At 38.0% G+C, this 19,985-nt stretch overlaps 1 protein-coding gene across 3 annotated transcripts in view; it reads right to left on the minus strand.

Annotated features, from left to right (window-relative positions):
• sgcd (sarcoglycan, delta (dystrophin-associated glycoprotein)) overlaps window positions 1-19,985 on the minus strand; it is a 122,832-nt gene that overhangs the window by 52,792 nt on the left and 50,055 nt on the right. For 2 of the 3 annotated variants that reach the window (XM_079485886.1, XM_079485887.1), the window contains exon 2: window positions 7,496-7,681. In XM_079485886.1, the coding sequence (XP_079342012.1) occupies window positions 7,496-7,681 (186 nt within the window). Of the gene's footprint in view, window positions 1-7,495; window positions 7,682-12,608; window positions 12,942-19,985 lie in introns of those variants that run through there. The other variant, XM_079485888.1, reaches the window with a different exon arrangement.

A 19,985-nucleotide genomic window follows, 5' to 3' on the forward strand; every position in this document is an offset into this window, starting at 1 on the left:
TTTAAACTGACAGACAAAACCAATCTTTAGCCGAAAAATAAGCCGCTATGGTTACCAGTTTTTCAATCGTCACAAACGTGGGAGTGTGTACGTTGCTTAAGTCATTTACGAACCAGTGGGCGGGTCTACAGAATTAGTTGTTGATATTCTTCTGTGGAGGTGTTCAACCTATCAATGTCAGTTGTCATTTCAGTAACAAGGACGTCTTCAGTTCTGACACTTAAAGGATGTTCATTTCAATAAGATGAGCCTTTATATAACAAAAGCTCAGGTTGAAATTGATTTCTTGATACATGAAACCTTTAAGGCTTGGTTTTCAAAGACTGTATAACATAATTTATGCTAAATGTAGCTCTTACCTGGCCGAGGAAGACAGTGGTTAACAAAACCAGCAAGTCCCCCCGGCTGTCATTGGCTATCGAAGTCTTGTGTTGCTTACGATAAATTGTTAAGCAGTGTTTTAGAATGCTCTCAATTACATGCAGGTGCATACTGTACGCATTAGTATGTGTGGTGGTGCTCATGGGGTGTCGATCTAAGATGGGCGAGTATAAGGCTGGAAGGGAAAAAAACTAAATCACAGTATACTCACTACAAAAAACTAGACTACACCACTGCACCATAATGTACATGTAAGTTTCATTACTATCCAAGCTTTCACTTAATCATGAGTACCTATGAATATGTATAAGACCATCCCGGAAAATATGACCTTACAAATCACCACGATCTCCATGTTTTTTTGTTTTTTTTGTTTCATTTATTTTTATTGATTTGCACACAAAAAAACAGTGAAGGCACTTGGACAACAATAACAAACATATTTGTATAAAACTTTTTAAAATGTTCTTTTTTACGATCTCCATGTTGACTGTCGAGCGCAACCTTGTCAAAATATAATAAAATCACCTCTTAGATGTCGTTAGACATGAGCATGCACTGCCAAATAGCTGTGAAATGAAGACATTAATCAAATTAATAGAAAACTATGTTAATTACATTTTGTCTAGAGAATGTGAAAGTGTGTCAAGATACAAGGACGTAAATGCAGATGCAATTTCGAATGCATACCACACCAGTTTACATTGGTATGCATCGTCTTTTGACGTCTGAGAACACAAAATATTTTATTTCGTCCCTGCCCTGACATATCAACCCACACAAGGCAGCACCCAGCAATTGGAGGTGACATAAATCACCGAAACATCCAGCTGCTCATCTGCACAGACCTGATATCCACAGACCCCTTGAGCACCCTATGCCCTTCACACCATCTTAGTTCCAGACTAAGACTGCCTAGACAGGAAGCTCTGAAGACCAAAACTAGACAACAAGAAAGTAGCATCAGTCAATGTGCGCCCACAGTTCACATAAACATGTATTTAATATGCAGAAATTACAATATCTGAGGGTTTTAGTCACGGTTAGGATTCAGACCTCAGGCTATACTGAGAAAATTGTTCTGTCAGGTACTCCAAATGTGGAGTACTTTATTTGATATGATGATTGTGACATCATTAAACCGGTGTGGCTTAGCTCATGAATATTGTTTAGCTTGTGCACATTCTACTGTATGCCACATCCTAATCTATGCGTTCCAGTGTCTGTGTCATCATACAGTACGTGTTCCACTGTCTGTGACATTCTACTGTATGCCACATCCTACACTATGCGTTCCACTGTCTGTGACATCATACAGTACGAGCTCCACTGTCTGTGACATCATACAGTACGAGCTCCACTGTCTTTGACATCATACAGTATGCATTCAAGGGGTGTCCCTCACTAAGTATTTACATAGTCAAATCAGAATGATCATGTCTTGACTATAGTCGACTGAAAGTCGAATAATACGTGTGTTTGGGGGGGATGACACAAGGTGGTTAAGAGTACAACGCAAACTGCAGTGCAACATTGATGCACAACAAATCAATCACACATTAATTTACAGAATTGGTTTAGAACAAAATAGAACTTTAAAAAAAAAAAAAAAGAAGAAATGGAACGAAATAAGCCAGTATCAAGTCACAATGCGCTAAATAAACTGGACATTTTCCTTAAACATCAGGTACATATGCTGACCAGATCTCGCCTCAAAAGTATTTTACAAACAGGAATACAACAAGTTCCTTACCAATGAGCTTTTCACCTTTTTTCTCCGTCCTCCTGTCACGCACGCTTGCTTTCAGTTCAAGAAAGTATGCGCCGTGCTTGTCATATGCATTGATTTTGGTTATATTACTTTGTAATTTTGTTGTATGATGCAGCGCAAAGTTCAGTCTAAAAAACAAACTATGTGCATTTACAGACAAAGTGTTAATTCATATTTAAATGCTCAAACATACAGACAAATGTTTGGAAACGGTGTACGGTGTTCATTTGCGAGTTATCTGCCAGTGCTTGCGGAACGAGCTGCTTCTCGTTACCGGTCTCCCAGCAACGAAGACGCAGAGAGACGCGATCCTGCACTGGGTCATAAACAGACCTCGCGCTCACATGCGCCAGGGGTTTGGTACCCAACCCTAAAAATTTCCATTTCTTTAAACACAGACAGGACCATTGTTGTTAATAATACAATGTATATGTAAAATGTGAAAAGGGAGGTAAATGGGTTTTTAATTAATAACTTACTTTTGTAAGCCAAGAATTGTATTCACACATGTAATGTTTTTTAATTCTGTACCCTGTATAAAGTATTTAAGAATTATTTGGGACAATATTCAAAAACGCTGTCAAAGCAAATAATAAAAAGCTGGAATTGTGTTAGACTTAATCAATAATATATTTTATATTTCTTGTTTTGTATTTATTAATATGGATGGACTTTTTTGTCTTTGTTGTTGTTTGGTTTGTATTATCTTTGATTTTTTTTTCTTCTCTTAGCCCCTCTTAATTTTTTTTTTATGTAAATTGTATACCATCTGGTTTTGTAATGTTTTGTTATACTTTATTAAAATAATTATAAAAAGCACTTTTTTATCGCAGATGGAATCAATGCAATTGAATTGCCACTGCTTTTGACACAAAATTTAAAGTTTATTTTATTTCTAAAACACATTTAAAAACAGCAACCAGGCTGAACAAAGTGCTGAACAGTTTAGACAATAATATAAAAATAAATATATAAAACCCACGAGCAGTGACATACAAGAGCAACAACTTATAACAATAAAACAAAACAGACAATGCATACAAGACCAAAAGATCATACCTTATCAAATGCCAAGTCAAAATAGTACACCTTTAAAGATGATTTAAAAGCGTGGACAGCCTGTGCTGCTTTGATATACGCAGGTAGGCCATTCCAGAGCCAGGGCCAGCAATGGCAAATACTCTATCCCTCCTATGCTTAAGCCGTGCTCGAGGGGTGGATAGAAGACCCCAGACCTCAGGGATCGTGTTGGACTATAGGGATGGAGAAGCTCGAACAAACTACTCTGTTTTTAAATATACTACGTACATTGGCACAAAGCAAAAATTTTAATTCAATCCTAAAATGGATAGGCAGCCAATATAATGATTTTAAGATTGGAGTCACATGGTCTGACTTTCGTTTCCCTGTAATGAATTTTGCAGGAGCATTTTGCACTAATTGAAGGCAATGGATAGATTTGGACGCCCCAAAGTATAGGGAGTTACAATAATCCAATTGGGATATAATCAGTGCATGAACGGCAGTCTTAAGATATTTAGTAGAGAGAATAGGTTTGATCTAAGCACGAGCTGATCACTGCGTTAATTTACCTCTCTTAAGGCCTAAGTTCTTGAAGGTAGTTATGAGGACAATATTTTACTTACTTGTGATTTTTACACAAATAAATCACAAAAAACATACAAACTACTCTAGTTAATGGACTTATCAATAGAACATTTAAGAAATACTATATCACCCGCCATTCTTGCCCAATGAGCATTTAAACCGGGTCATCAGCATTTTATCAACTGTGCTCGCCTGCGGATTTCAGCCAGGCCAGCACATGTCAGCATGACATCAGAGCAAGTGGACGTAACTGTGACATCATACGGTGTGCACTGTCTGCAGTCTGCGACATCATACCGCGTGCACTGTCTGCAGTCTGTGACATCATACCGCGTGCAATGTCTGCAGTCTGTGACATCATACCGCGTGCACTGTCTGCAGTCTGTGACATCATACCGCGTGCAATGTCTGCAGTCTGTGACATCATACCGCGTGCACTGTCTGCAGTCTGTGACATCATACCGCGTGCACTGTCTGCAGTCTGTGACATCATACCGCGTGCACTGTCTGCAGTCTGTGACATCATACCGCGTGCACTGTCTGCAGTCTGTGACATCATACCGCGTGCACTGTCTGCAGTCTGTGACATCATACCGCGTGCACTGTCTGCAGTCTGTGACATCACACTGCATGCACGATTTGCTGTCTGCAACATCACATGCACTCTCTACAGTCTGTGACATCATACTGCATGCACAATTTGCAGTCTGTAACATCATACTGCATGCACGATTTGCTGTCTGCGATATCATATGCACTCTCTACAGTCTGTGACATCATACTGTATGCACTCTCTGCAGTCTGACATCACACTGTATGCACTGTCTGCAGTGTGTGACATCATACGTTATGCACTCTCTGCAGTCTGACATCATACTGTATGCACTGTCTGCAGTGTGTGACATCATACGTTATGCACTCTCTGCAGTCTGACATCATACTGTATGCATTCTCTACAGTCTGTGACATCATACTTTATGCACTCTCTGCAGTCTGACATCATACTGTATGCACTCTCTACAGTGTGTGGCATCATACTTTATGCACTCTCTTCAGTCTGACATCATACTGTATGCACTCTCTACAGTCTGTGACATTATACTTTATGCACTCTCTGCAGTCTGACATCATACTGTATGCACTCTCTACAGTCTGTGACATCATACTTTATGCACTCTCTTCAGTCTGACATCATACTGTATGCACTCTCTACAGTCTGTTACATCATACTGCATGCACAATTTGCAGTCTGTAACATCATACTGCATGCACAATTTGCTGTCTTTGATATAATATGCATTCTCAGCTGTCTGTTACATCATACTGTATGCACTCTCTGCAGTCTGACATCACACTGTATGCACTGTCTGCAGTGTGTGACATCATACGTTATGCACTCTCTGCAGTCTGACATCATACTGTATGCACTCTCTGCAGTCTGACATCACACTGTATGCACTGTCTGCAGTGTGTGACATCATACGTTATGCACTCTCTGCAGTCTGACATCATACTGTATGCACTCTCTACAGTCTGTAACATCATACTGCATTGACAATTTGCAGTCTGTAACATCATACTGCATGCACGATTTGCTATCTTCGATATCATATACATTCTCTTCTGTCTGTGACATCATACTGTAGGCACTCTCTGCAGTCTGACATCACACTGTATGCACTGTCTGCAGTCTGTGACATCATACTTTATGCACGATTTGCTGTCTGTAACATCATATGCATTCTCTGTTGCCTGTGACGACATGCGCACTCTTTTGTGACATCATACTGTAAGCACTCTTCTGTCTGTGACAATGTATGCATATTTAACCACTCAATTTGTAAAATTATATTTGAACCTTTTACGGAGTAGGGTGACATCACAACCCTGACATCCTTGAGTAAATATGCAAATAGTTGGTGTTATGATTGCGTTTCTTTTGTTATGGAATTAGGTGGTAATAGAAGTAGAAATGCTTTTCAGTTTTAGATCTTTAATGTTATTATGCAGTACAGCACTTGACATAACTCTGTGTTTTGTAGCATGAAGAAAAAATTAAGGTTGTAATAACAAACAGAACAGAACATGAGCACTTGCACAGGCTGTCAGGAAACACTAACTTTATTTCTCTATTTATGTAGTTTAGTTTACATTAAAAGTGTTGTTAAAAGCCAATCGTGCAATATGACTATGAGACTGGACATGCAAAGTGAGATATAATAAAGCATCTAGTTGAGCAATGGCACCAGCAGTGTCTGTCTCAATAAAAACTGATCACTGTTCATTGTGAATTGTCTCCGCTGCAGCAGAGCAGATTGTCCAAATAACTGTTAAACATGAAGGTGTTAGTTAACAAACAATAAATACCAACAGTAAATGTGTCACCTACTGCTGTATACAACCCTGTAGGATGTCATTTTTTTAATTATACTTCATACACGTTTGTGCTTTACCTGATAGTGTTGTAAAGCAATTGACCAAAGCCAGAAACAGACAACATACCGGGCATTTTCTCATCATAAGCATCTGGGTGGCCAACTGACCAATAAACATAAGTCTGAGATAAAAAATCTTCCAACAGGTGGACATCTCATGTCATTTTCATTTATGCCTCAGATGCTTCCCTTAAAATAGCTTTTTCTACAGACACAAGACTCAGTGAAGAATTGAAATAGGAAAGTGTTTATGTACTATTTACATTAAGCCAATTAGAAGACGCTTACAAAGCGACTTACAGAAAGTTCAGGAAGCAATAAAGCGATATGTCATACAGGAGCAATAATACAATAGGTGCTAACAGGGCGTCATGCACCCATTTATTTTAAGGGGGCACCGTGTGCACAACAGAAACATGTCCTGTGTGTACAAATACAGATATTTAAAGCAATATAATAAAGAATATCTATTAAGCGTATCCATTGCACGAATCATTGCGAGAATTAAATTACAACACTATCGGATTGATTTATAAATCTTCTCAGTAAAAAGACAATATAAGGCTTGTCTTATATTGTACCACAGTCTGGTACAATTTTGTGCTACGGTAGTAAAAGAGTCAGCGTTTGCTTACAAATGAACAGATATACAGATTTATTATCCATTACAAAATTCCTTCCATTATGAAACATAAATATAATATGCAGTATATTACATAATATAATAATTTAAGTGCATTTCTTAATATACGAAGTGTCAATTCTTTATGTGTTATTTAACATACTGTATATATTTTTTTAACTAATATGCAACTATGTATTTTCAAATCTATATTAAATGATTTAATATATTATTGATAGTTAATTTAGAGGAAAAACTATATTCTTTAATAGTATTGTCAGTCTTTGCACCCTGAAATTGAACTGTAACATAAAAGTTATTGACTTCAAATGATACTGCCAACAGGAGTATTGGACTGCGCAGACTACACCAAGCATGACCCATCTGACATTTTTTGGATGTATATACTGTAGTATATGTACTTAGTTGGGCTAAAGAACCCAAGACCAAATATAGCTCCATTAAAATGTGCTTAAAGGTATAGTACATCCAAGGTAAAGTTCCTTCATCACTTCATTTTCGCAAAATACCTTTTTTGTGTTCCACAGAAGAAAGAGTCATACACAGGTGATGAACACACCTCTTGCCTATCTGGCCACTTGACCGATTCATGGCACACAAGAACATTACACAGAGACATTAAACATACATTGGTCCAGAGTAAAAAGGCTCACTTACTATAGTAAAGTTCATGACTTTGAGGATCCAGATGGTGAGTGCAAGGTTGACCACGATGAGGATCATGAGGAGGAGAACAAAAAAGTAAAGGCAACGTTTCCGCCAGCCGTAGATTCCCACTTTATACACTTGTGGCTTTTCGGTGCTTTGGACATTGTTCCTATGTGGACACTGTTCCTGGGTCATCTGCGAACAAACATATAAAAGTAAAACATGAATGGAACGTTCTGTCTGAGGTCAAGCTCGACTAGATAGTCGCTGCAAAGTGGAACGACCATTGATCGTCTATCCCACAATACCCTTTGACTTCTGTATTAATGTGGTTCTGCACCATTAAGCTTGAAAGGCCTCTATTTACTTCGACATTCTAATACTCCGGTGTAGAGCCCGAATAGACACCACCGTATGTTTCAAGTGCCATAATACGAGGCTATTTTCTCCGTACACAATGGAACTTACATTTTGAGCTGCCGGTGGAGTCAAATCACATTTGACAAGCATGTACATTGTGGCCACACTGAAACAAATGACTCCCGACAGCTCTGTGAAACTTCCAATGAAGAAGAGCACACAATGAAAAATTCAACGAGGGGTTTCACGTACACAATCTGCCCTTATCACACCTTGTAGTGTATAATCACAGCATTTGAAGCAGACGGCCTTTCATATTATAGAGCTTCAAAAGGAATGGTAAGTACGAGTAAGTACATTCAAAGACGAGACAACACAACAGTACAAAACACATACAGTAACCTTACAACAAATGAGTGTAAACAACTTAAAAGTATGTTAAAGTCCGAGTAAAGTGACATTAAAATATGTGTTCTGAGTTTGTCAGACAACAGAAAAGTGTGTTAACCACCCAGCCAAATTTGAATGGAGAAAAAAACATCAAGTAAACAAAATAAGTTGAAGAATAAAATCTTGGAAGAATAAACGGTTTAACTCCCCAATTCAGCACTATACACTTCTTGGTCTTTGCAACGCGTTTCAGGATGCACAGAGATAACTGGCAGATAGGAAAAAATATTATTTTGTTCTGATCATCACGACTATCACATAAGATTAAAAGAGAAGAACAAAGAAAATGAAGAAAAATGTCTATCCATCACTTCTGAAGGCGTTTTTCTCAGATGTGAATGCAGTTGCTGGGGGACGGGTGAGGAGGTGAAACAGCACTCTACTCTGCTGGCTCCTTGGGGAGTGGAACCGGAGTGTCAATGTACCGTCCCGTTTGTATCAAACACTACAGGTGTTAGTCTGTATGGTAACAGCGCCGAAATAAAACTGAAAAAACCTCACAGCTGAAGAGCAAGAACTATTGATCAACAGAGCAAGAACACACTTTTAACTGAGCTATACTTTAAGCAAATTACTGTGTCTTTTAAGTCCGTGTCAAGAGAATTGTTTCTAAACACATTATGAATGTTTGAAATGTATTGCTGAAACACATTACAAAGACTCAGGGCCCTATCGTACACCCGGCGCAAGTGTTTTCGCTAGATTAAGATTTTGATAAATTGTTTTATTATCTTGCCGTTTTTTTCCATTCAGCAATGATAAGAAATGATGCTGAAGTGAGCCAACGGATAACAAACGGCTTGATTTCTAAACTACAGTTTTTTCCCAGGTTCTACGCAGAACGACGCTGCTCAGGATTTACACTTTAATCCTACTTTTATAACAAATGTCATCCCCACGCTTTTGTTCCTTGCAGATTTTATGAGAGAACGGTGCCTTACTGTTGGCTCTGTAAAGAAAAATTGTCAAAAGCCGCGGAATATGAAACACCTGTTTGTGGCTGAGCCGGGCTCCCTCGTGCCTGTGTTTACTGGCGGCTTACTGGTAGCGCTGGAGGCCTGAGCTGTCACCTTCAAGAGTTTTGTTTTAACATACTCTCTCATTCATTCCTCTGCGTCTCTGTGACGCTTGGAGCCAAAACCTAATACACAAACCGTTTGCTTTGGTTTTCAACTTTTAAAAAGCACAACGCTGTGTATTTGTTTCTTTGTACATTTAAGACAACACCAGTTTTGTCGCATACGGTCTCAAAAGCCTAGTAGTATCCTCTGAGCTATAGCAGTCTTCCGTGTCTTGTGACTGGTTTTAGACTGACTGCAAGACACATGGTCACAAGACATAACTGTGATCTTTGCTTCATAAAATAAGAAAAGCATCATGTATATTTGAAGATTTAAGGATAGAAACATTTTATACTTCCCAGTATTAAGTGCTTTGCGGGGATGAACTACAGCCTAGTTTCAGACTGTCTTTATTATTATTATTATTATTACTATCAAAGAATTGTCAAATAATAATAATATTATTATTAGTAGAATCATTAAATAATTATTATAGTAAAGTATTAATAATATTATTTATGATAAAATCAAGAATTATGTTTAATATTATTATTATTGTATTCATTTAATTATTGTAGCTTTTCATGTAACCTACCAAAATTTAGGTTCACTTGGATAAAATGTTGGATATGATATTTTAATATAAAGGTGTATGCTTACTGTAAATGTTTTACATTTTTTGTAGATTTTTATGGTTTGCAAATCTGCTAATACGGCTCTTTTGTCTTGCCGTTTAGAACTGTCCTTCAGATTCACAAGCTGTATAATGATGTGCCCATAACTCTGAGGGTTTTATTCTGAGAAAACTGTTTTTAATTTGAATGATTCAGGCCAATTGTAAAACAAATGCATCCTCATTAAGGCAATTAGTTTGTGTAAATCTGTGCAAAGTCATGCAGACGGCATATTTCAGCTCTTTATTATTATTTGACGCTTGAATTGCTTGACAGTTTGAGCACTTTTCCAAAGTGCTGCAAATAAATACGGCTCATTAGTGTGACACTGTGTTTGCGAAGGTAAACTGCTACTTTAGTTAATGTTGACGCGCTCCACAGATGATATCAGCTCGCAGGAAAAAATGACAGGCAGAATAATAAAATGCACAATTTACTCACATCAGTCATCTATACACAAGTTAAACTATTTCTGTCATACAAGGTCATAGAAAAATAGACCTGGTGACCAGTGATACATAAATCAGGTATGCCTCTTAAAGGACTAATGTGTAATTTAGGATCTATAGACAGATATGCAATATAATATACAGTTTGGTTCCAAAAAGAGAAAGTATTTTAAATAATCATGTTATTTATTATGTTATCGTGTTTTTATTGTGTTAGTTAGCTGCATTTTTAGTTATGGCTTAATCAAAACAAAACAATTGCAGTTTGATTGATATTAATTGGAATACACAATAAAAAAAATCTAATTTTGGAACCAAACTCTTCATATATGTGTGTTACACAATGAAGTATGTTTTAATTATCTCAGAATGAGCTATTTCTACATACACCATAGGGTCCCCTTACATGGAATTTGCCATGTTGTTTCTACGGTAGCCCTTTATGTACAAACTGCTCTGTTGGCTGTAATTCTCAACCTCACCACTAAATGCCGCTAAATTTCGAACATTTGATCTTTAAGACGTCACTTCTTACATATAATTTAAATAATGAAGCATATAAATACATGTATTAATACATATTTAAATTCATACAAAATGATAATAAATAAAATTCAGTAGATTACACCGCATTGAAATATATATTTATTTAAACTGACAGTTAGATTACATTTACACATTGACAGACGCTTTAATACACTTAAAGTATAGATTTGATCTGTATTAATTTCCATCGAACCCCTGACCTTTGCATTGCTTTACCAGTTAAGGGAGAAGAGCAAGACAACTTTTTTGCTATCGCAAGTAAAAACAATCCCCAAGAAATTCGTCTTTAAAGAGCGAGCATATCATTCAGTGTTTCCGCTATTTTCATTTTGCTGTGGCGGGCCGCATGCCACAAATCCTCCCCTCCATGACTACAGTGACGCACTGTTTCCCATTCATTCATCGTCTTTCAACCATTGTTGCCGAGTTGCAACTTGGATAGGAAGCACATTCACTTCACCATAGAGCGGCCGGCCAGCTTTTCCCAAATTCCAACCCTAAAATCGGAAACAAATCATGGAACATTCCGCTTTTAATGTTAAAAGATACTTGTAATGTTTAAATGCTAAGAAATAATTAGCAAAAATAACGTTACTGAATACTTTTCTTAGTAAATACAGAATTGACTTCCGCGTTTGTGGTTTGAAATATCCCAGTCCAGAGGTTTCTTGAACGCAGTATTAAAACTATGTGATGACGTCACGAATATGCTAATTGTCGCGTGACGTCATCAAGTGCCAGTTTCACAAAACACTGTCATTGAATTTGCATATCCTGGCATATTCTACTATCCCAAAACTCTCTGCAATCTTAAACAGCTTCCAGAGGCTGTTTTTAACTCGGTCTCTATAAAGGGCAGACAGTAGCCCGAACATCTCATAACCTACACAGCTGTTTCTCTCACTCTCTCGCCAAAGTCCCGCCCCCTCCCTCTTCTTATCTGCCCCGCCGACTTTGAGCTGGCATCATCGCAGACAATCACAACAATTAACATCCAGCCTCTGCCACGCCACCATTCTGACAGCGTCCGACCGCTCTCGTGTCGTGAATCCTGTCGCTAACTGCAATCTTTCCACAGCAAACTCCTTTTTTACTTATTTATAGAAACATGTTTCCCAGAGGGCCAGAGTAATTGAAACCAAATGTGGGGAAGCGGTGATATGGGGAACTAGTGCAGCAGTAGCATCTGGCTTCTCTTGTGGAAATCGGACAGAAGAGAGAGAGACTCCGAGCGACGGAAAAACCCTTTTGTTACTGTTGGGAAAACTTCTGCCACTTTCCAACAGTTTCGTATTGGCTTCCAATTAACATAAGACAATACTCTAAGATCACAATGCACGGCAAGAATAATCCGATACAATGGAACTGAATGGAAATGAGCAAGCGGGAGAGAGAGAGAGAGTGAGAGAGTTAAAAATAACAGGAACTCAAACTCCGGCGCAGAAAGGAAACTTCTGTCCCCTGCCAAAACAATGAAGTAGCACTTCACATTAAGCACAGCCCTGTCCCTCCGCTGCCTCGAAGTCACGTGCGTTTCTTCACATAAAAACACAAGTCAGACACAAGGAACTCAAAAACTTACCGTCCTGACCATGGCTCTCAACCTGAAGTCCAAGCTAGCGTTCAGTGTGTGCAGCAGGAAGATAAAAGTACACCAAGACACCCTCAAAAGATGGCATGAGGCCTCTACTGTTCTCGCTCTCTATTTCTGACTGACTCCAGGCAGTTAAATTTCCCCTTTTCCGACCCTGTCAGCTTTTCCAACAACAGACACGAAAGCCAAGATCCCTGCCCCAAAGTCTGCAGGAAATTCCTGGAGTCTCTTCGCCCACGCTCGCGTTTCTGCAGCCTAACCAGTCAAGCTTCAAGAGAAGACCAGGAGAACATAAACCTAGATCTGACTCCCCCGGTCACCGGCCAGAAATAGACGCGTGGGGGAAGTTAGGGGGCAGGTTGGCGTCTGTGTGTGAGGTTTTTCTGAGCGGTCTCTCCACCCTCTTCATGCACACGTGTTTCAGTGTGTATATGACTTGGAAATAGGAAAAACACATTCACTTTTCCACTCGATGTGCCTGCCCTGATGATTATGAGGGATAAAACGGTCACAAAGGATTTTCCACACAGGATTTTCCATTTTGCATGCAAACAACTCAGCGGTAAATTATAATAATTATTGTTTAGGTCGTCTTCCTAGAAGGGGCATTTTAACCGTTAAGTTTAGCTTTAGCAGGACATTTTTGCATGTGTGTAAATCGACATGTGCAATACACAGAATCCCACAAAGATTCATCAAAATATCATTGCTGTCTTTCTGAAACCTTGTATATCCAAATTTGCTGTTTTTCAGGAAATGGTAAAAACACTGTTCTTTTAAAATGATGAAATACTGTTTTAATACTTTTTGTCGGTTAGATATTTGCAAAACCCAGTGACAAGCATAAAGTTTGACTAATAATAATCAAATTAATCAGGAATTATGGAGATATGAGGTTTCAGAAAGATAGCAGCATGGGTGGTGGTGTATTTGTAAAGTAGCAAACATTTGCATAAATATATTTGTGATGTGTTGATGTTGCTGTGACAAAAAAGTGTGTGATGTGTGTTTGTGGCCTGAATTTATTCAGGGTGTTTTTATTCTCTTTTTTAAGGGTTTGAAAACAACCAATTAGAGTCTGAATTTGGAATCAGGACTTAGGACTATTTCCATGTAACCTCGCTGTATAATGTTGTTGTCTGGTCGAATAAATTCCCCACTGAACCTTCTGCATGTTGTCGTTATCTCAGAGGTTTTCTCTTCTAGATTTCACTTGTAAATGTTTAAGTAAACTTGGTGAGTTCTTTACATAGCTTGCTTATAGACACAATAAGTTCAATATTTGATATAGTAAGGCTATCTAAATTGGTTGATTTCTACTGTTCTAGCGCTTTTGCATGAAATTAAATTAAAAAGGAGATGTCTGTCACGCTATGAAGAGTTTTAACATTAAGTCATTTAGCAGTCACTTTTATCCAAAGCGACTTACAAATGAGGTAAACAATAGAAGCAATTGGAACAACATAAGTACAACAAAAAGCATAAGTGCTGTAAAAATGGTCTCATGTAGCCCACCACAGTAAACATAGCTAAAAACAATTAAGGATAGAAAGAGTAGAAAGAGACGATTCTTAAAGATGCCTACAGAATCTGCTGATCTTGGAGCAGCGGGCAGATCATTCCACAAATGTGGACACTTTATAATCTCAGGGACCAAATATAATGAACCTGTTGTGAGCGACCCCCTTCTTAAATTATATGTGTATACTTTTATATAAATAATTTTTTTTACTTCTTTAGATTTTAAGTGTGATATTTTAAAGACAACATATTGTTTTCAAACTTAAATACTTGGCTAATGTTGGATGTTTAAACCTTAAGAGAAACATTCTCAATTCAAATTAATCTGTACTGCAGCAACTTTTAAAATAAATATTGTTTCATGAGAGATTTACAAAGAAAACTGCCCAATAGAGCACAATAAGTAAGATAATGAGCAAAGTATTTTAGTCAATTTTCATGCCTTTTCGTCGACACGTTTTGGTGCATGTCTCTTTAAATGATAATGAGTAAGACTATTTAGCTGAACATCGACACCAGGATTTCTTCATCGTCCATCGCTTGCTAGAACGAAAGTTGAATCTGAAATTCCCTACTTCCATACTATATAGTAGTAAAAATCAGAATGCACTATTAATAGCATGTCAGCAAAAAATACCCAGATGGTCTACGCGGCGCGTGAACAGCAGCAGAAAAGCCTTTATTTTAAAGGGTTAAAATGAATCGTGTTTGGCGTTAAATAAAGATATTCAACGATATAGTGTCAAAATATCAATTACATAAATGTTCCTGAGAGCGGGTGTCATTTGATTCTCCGTTGTGAAGACGCGCGGCTTAATTTTAACAACCAAAATAGTCAAACGTTTTAAATGGTTTATTAGGCTATGTCTCGCGATCCAGATGGAGCGAAGCAAAGGTCTGGCCCGCTTGTGGAGGATGACTGATATAGAATGTATTATTTTAACACTGGATAGGTATGTACTCCATTTACTTTAGTACGTACTGTCACAGTATGCAATTTTGGATTTAGCTAGCTTTTTTACCTGTGTACAAAATGGGTGTGAAGGGGGCGGTCTAAAGCCATATAAGGAGACTTGGAGGATGTTGCATTCGAATAGCCAACTATCTACATAAGACTGCCGCAATTTGAAAACGTTTCAGACTCAGACAGCTCATAAACTGGCCGTTGGGGTTTTTCAGCTTTTCTGAGCTGGCTAAACCAAATATTCCCTGTAATGTTCCCTTTAAGCTTGAAAAAAATGAATAAATGAAATCTGTTCCACATAAAGCTGTTGTATAATTTCCGGAGACTTGAAATATACAAGCTGGGATGATTTTGCATGTACAAACTATTTACAAGCTATTTTCATTCTTTAATTCAAATAATATGTTATAGTGTGCATACAAATATTGTTTAAACACAAAAAGCTGTACTCGGCAGAAAATGATCTGGCTTTGTTGCTTGCATATTGTTCAGCAAACAGTTGCTGCTAATATGATATATTACCCACTACATACAGTTGTGTAAAACCTTCCTACTAACAACGATATTGACAGACTTTATTAATTTATCTCCTGCCAAAAACAACCACAACCCTCAAAACTTGAAAGCCAAAAGTCCTTTGGGGGCAGAGACAATAAAACATCCAAAGAGCAAATAGCGCTGTAGCAAAACAAGGGGACTACTAAAGGGCATTTTATCATGATAGATTTCTTTTGCAATTTATTCTGCTTTATTTAAACTGATGGCACATTGCTATAACAGTCTGAATTTAAGACTTTAACCCACGTGATTTGGTCTCATATCCCAGAAGAGAAGAATTTCTGCAAGATCACAGCTGTAGTTGAGTAAGATTGTTACATGATGTGTCAGGCTGTGTTTACATTAAGTACAAAGCAACTGCCATAATGTCATCTCAAATATATCAACTTGTGTTATGAAGGTGTCCAACTTTGACTCCATTGATACGAAACGCACAAAAATGACGGGGACGGGCGTGTGCAGGAACTAAACTAAACATACTACGTAAGGAGATCAGGGAAGAAGAATAATGAGTGTTCTCCAGTGAGGGAGCTCACTAATTGGCATAATGAAATCCGCTCCTTTCCATTACGACAGCGGCAGTGCGGAGGCCGAACATTAGTCCTGTTTGTGTTGCCAGATCGGTTTTCAAAGAAGAAATAAACACTTTGTTGCCAACGTGCACTTATCCGCTGTCAAGCACTTTACGGTGAAAATCTGCGACTCTATCTCAATGTCTTGGAACAAGTTACGGCAACTATTTGGGGTAATACGGTTATCAGATCTGATGTGTCTGTTTTGATATGATGTGGAACGACGCACTGTGTTAAGATGACAGATTTCATATCATTGCGGCTGAGGACGCAAATTAAGCCGCTGTATCAAAACAACCCCGCGGGGCAGAAATGCCATTAGCCCTCTTAATCACAACCCCTGCCACTGCATGAGGCATTCCTCCTTTTTTTGGACAAAACATATTGCCGTCATTATGCAAAGCTGCTTTTGTGGGGCGGAACGCTGATTGTTCCTTGGAAGCTGTGAATGATCAAGATGACAGGTTTGGCATGGCAAGACAGTTCCTGGGAGAGAGGATGAAGGGACTGGAAAAAACACCGATCCACCCAGAGGGATGAAGGCACTGTTCAAATTTCCTTGGCAACTATTGTTCAGTGGGTCAGAAACGAGAAAGGCCTATTTTGGGGACTTGACTGTTTGCTCTAAAGATGAATGATCATCTCCCAATGTTTGACTTCCAGACATGAAATTACCCAACGTACACATGGATAGCTGGATGAACATAGCCAAACATTCCCAGCCACACAGTCTCTGTCCAAACATACGGAGTTAAAATCCTTCAAGCACACGAAAATATTATCTAACAAAACAAAAAATCAGTCTTTCTTCCTGCATAGGTAACTTTTTGGGAGGGAAATTCCATTTTTTTTTACCCAAGGTGTTCATGCTGATAGCACAGATATCGATATTTGTTACAGTAGTTTAAATACCCTTGTGGTGTCTGTCTCAACGTTTTTAAAGGACTTTTTGTGTTATTTAAAGCATTGTTTTCCAGTGTCACGTAATGGTCCATGTTTACATTTGCAAATAACCATCATTTAGTTTGATTTATAAGCCTAAAATGTCACCACAAGGTCAAACATGACATTTGTTCCCAGCAATGTAGGGTTTACCTAGACCACACACACAAGCACTCAAATCTACAACCACATATTCAAACCCACTATTATCCTGACATCTGTCAGCTGCGCGGGCACACCTAAGCACATGGCGCCCGGGGAGCATTATCTATTTGAAAAGGGCCCATCGATCGCTGAGCAAATAGCATCTCTGGCATCAAATATGCTTGGCAGGGGTCTGACAACCTGGCCATGTCAAAGAGTCGACTGCCACATCTATAAAAATTCAATAGGTAACTGAAGACTGGTTGTGGAAGGGAGGGGGGAGAAAATGTTAACAAAGACCCAGGAGAATTAAGCAGTGTGTAAACAGGAGCCCCGCTGGTAGATACAGAGGAAAGATATTATGCTACCCAAATGCCATAGGCCTCTTGCTGGGACACACGGTCATTAGACCATTTACCGCACTTAGTCCAAGTATTTCGAAAATATGAAATGTATGCTGCACAGCTGGGGACAATTCTTATATACACTATATCTATGATGCTTTTTAAAATTGTAAATATATAATTGAGACGTGGTCATAATTTTGGTCATAAATTGGTGAACAGTACGTAGGTTTGTAAGCAGACTGATATATTTAGCACACTTTAAAAACAATTCTGTAGAAATGACAGTATTACAATTTGCCAGAAACTTACTGTAGATTTACATTTATCAAATTTAATGGCAACAGTTTGTTCAGAGATCAATTAATATTAAATATTGAGAAGTGATTATCTTTGCAGAAAATAACAGCCTCATGCAAAGCATTCTGGGAACAAAAATTTGAAAAAACCTGAAAAAGATTTGTGGATTTCGGGCTCCCAGAATGCATTGCATGAGGCTGTTATTTTATTTTTTAATGTAAAGATAAAGACTTCTAAATGTTTAATATTCAACTATCTTTGAAAAAACTGTTGCCAATAAATTAGATAAATATAAATATAGAGTAAGTTAATGGCAACTAGCTGCAAAACTACAGCAAAAACGTTTACAGTGCATGTACAGTATGTGTATCCATTTGTTTAGACAATTGCGTATATATTATCAATTTACAACCCACGATTGGGCCCAAAAGGGACAAACCCCACCATTGGGTTAAGTTATCCCAGAAAAAGTACACATGTGACCAATAATGGGTTCAAACAACCCAACATTTTGGGGTTAACCCAACATTTGCATTTGTCCCTTTTTGACCCAACCATAGCTTACAAATAACCCATTACTAAAAAGAATTGTCTGTAAGCTTGTAATGAGTTTCTTAAAAGAAAGATGACTAAATGGAGGACAACTACTAAAACCTTTTAAGAAATGGACAATCAATTCATCTGAAAGCTCGTATTTACAAGTGCCGGTCAAAAGTTTGGAAACGCTTGGCTGAAATGTTTCTTGAAATGATCTTTAACATGTCAAGGTGTATGCTTAAATATTTGTGATAACTTTAAAAAATATATATAAATAGAATCTTTAGGAGCTTTATTACCAATTGCAACACATGGTGCAAACATGGATGAAAGAGATGAAATATACATTAAGATACAAAAGACAAAAAACAACATATGCCAGAGAACTGAAAAATGCCTTGGGATATATAGAACTTCTTCAATACTCTTTAAAAGCTTTCCAGGGTGAGACCTCAAGAAGCTGAATAATAAAATGTCAAGTTGACACTTTAGTCAAACGGTTGCATCTTTGAAGATGTTAAAATATTAGACGATTGAAATTTATTTTCGGTGCTTTAACCTGCAACGTAATTGCCACATATACAATTGTGCAACCCTGTAGTTTTGATAAGTTTACTTATACTTTCTAATAGGTGGTAAATAAAGAACTAGTAAGTGTTTCCAAACTTTCGACGGGTAGTGTATTGCAATGCTTTATGCATGAATGCAACTCTGTATGAAGATGTCCTAACGAAAACTATACACTATATCATGTTTTAGTTTTACTTGAACTACTACTACTTCATTTTATTTGATTAGTTTAAAATGCACTTCTGAAGTGTTTCTGCATTTTAAAAACAATCCTCAGGATGTGGCGCAGAAAAACGTGCAACTTCAGCGTGGCTATAAATACAAACAATTTCCACAGGCAGATTTCATCACTTTCTGTTTTTCCTTTCCCACATTCTTTACAGCTTCCCATCACAAGCACTAGTGTACAAATCCATGGTTGTAATTAGACTCTATTACTCTCCAGAAGAATCCCAGTCTGATTGGCCTGAAAACAGAGTGCAGATCTTCTCTGTAATGTCCCTTGAACACTCCGAATCGCATGAGCCCGAGTGAGAAAGTGCCATTCTCTTCGATGGCTTTGATCACCTTCCACAAGTTTGATGTGTGTTTATTTTGCTGACAAAACATTGATTAGCATGAACGCCCCAATAGGCTGAGCAGATTGTACCTTGGCTGTCTATGCGAGTATGTTGGCGTCGTCGTCGGGATAGAAGCGAGAGTCGCTGGAGTTTAAGCCTGAAGGGTGATTATATGTTGTGAGTGAATAAGAGCGAGTTATGAGACTCTGCTCTGCTGGAATGATTTTCCTTTCACATTAAAGTTGTGTTCACGCTTCACCGAACCGCACAGATGTTACGCAGTGTGAATGCTTTCAATCAGGCATCTGTTTTCTTACAAGTCAACATGAAATGGTATTCGTGAACAGTTTTAG

This window comes from Barbatula barbatula (genome assembly GCF_947034865.1).
Source record: "Barbatula barbatula genome assembly, chromosome: 22".
NCBI lineage: Eukaryota > Metazoa > Chordata > Actinopteri > Cypriniformes > Nemacheilidae > Barbatula > Barbatula barbatula.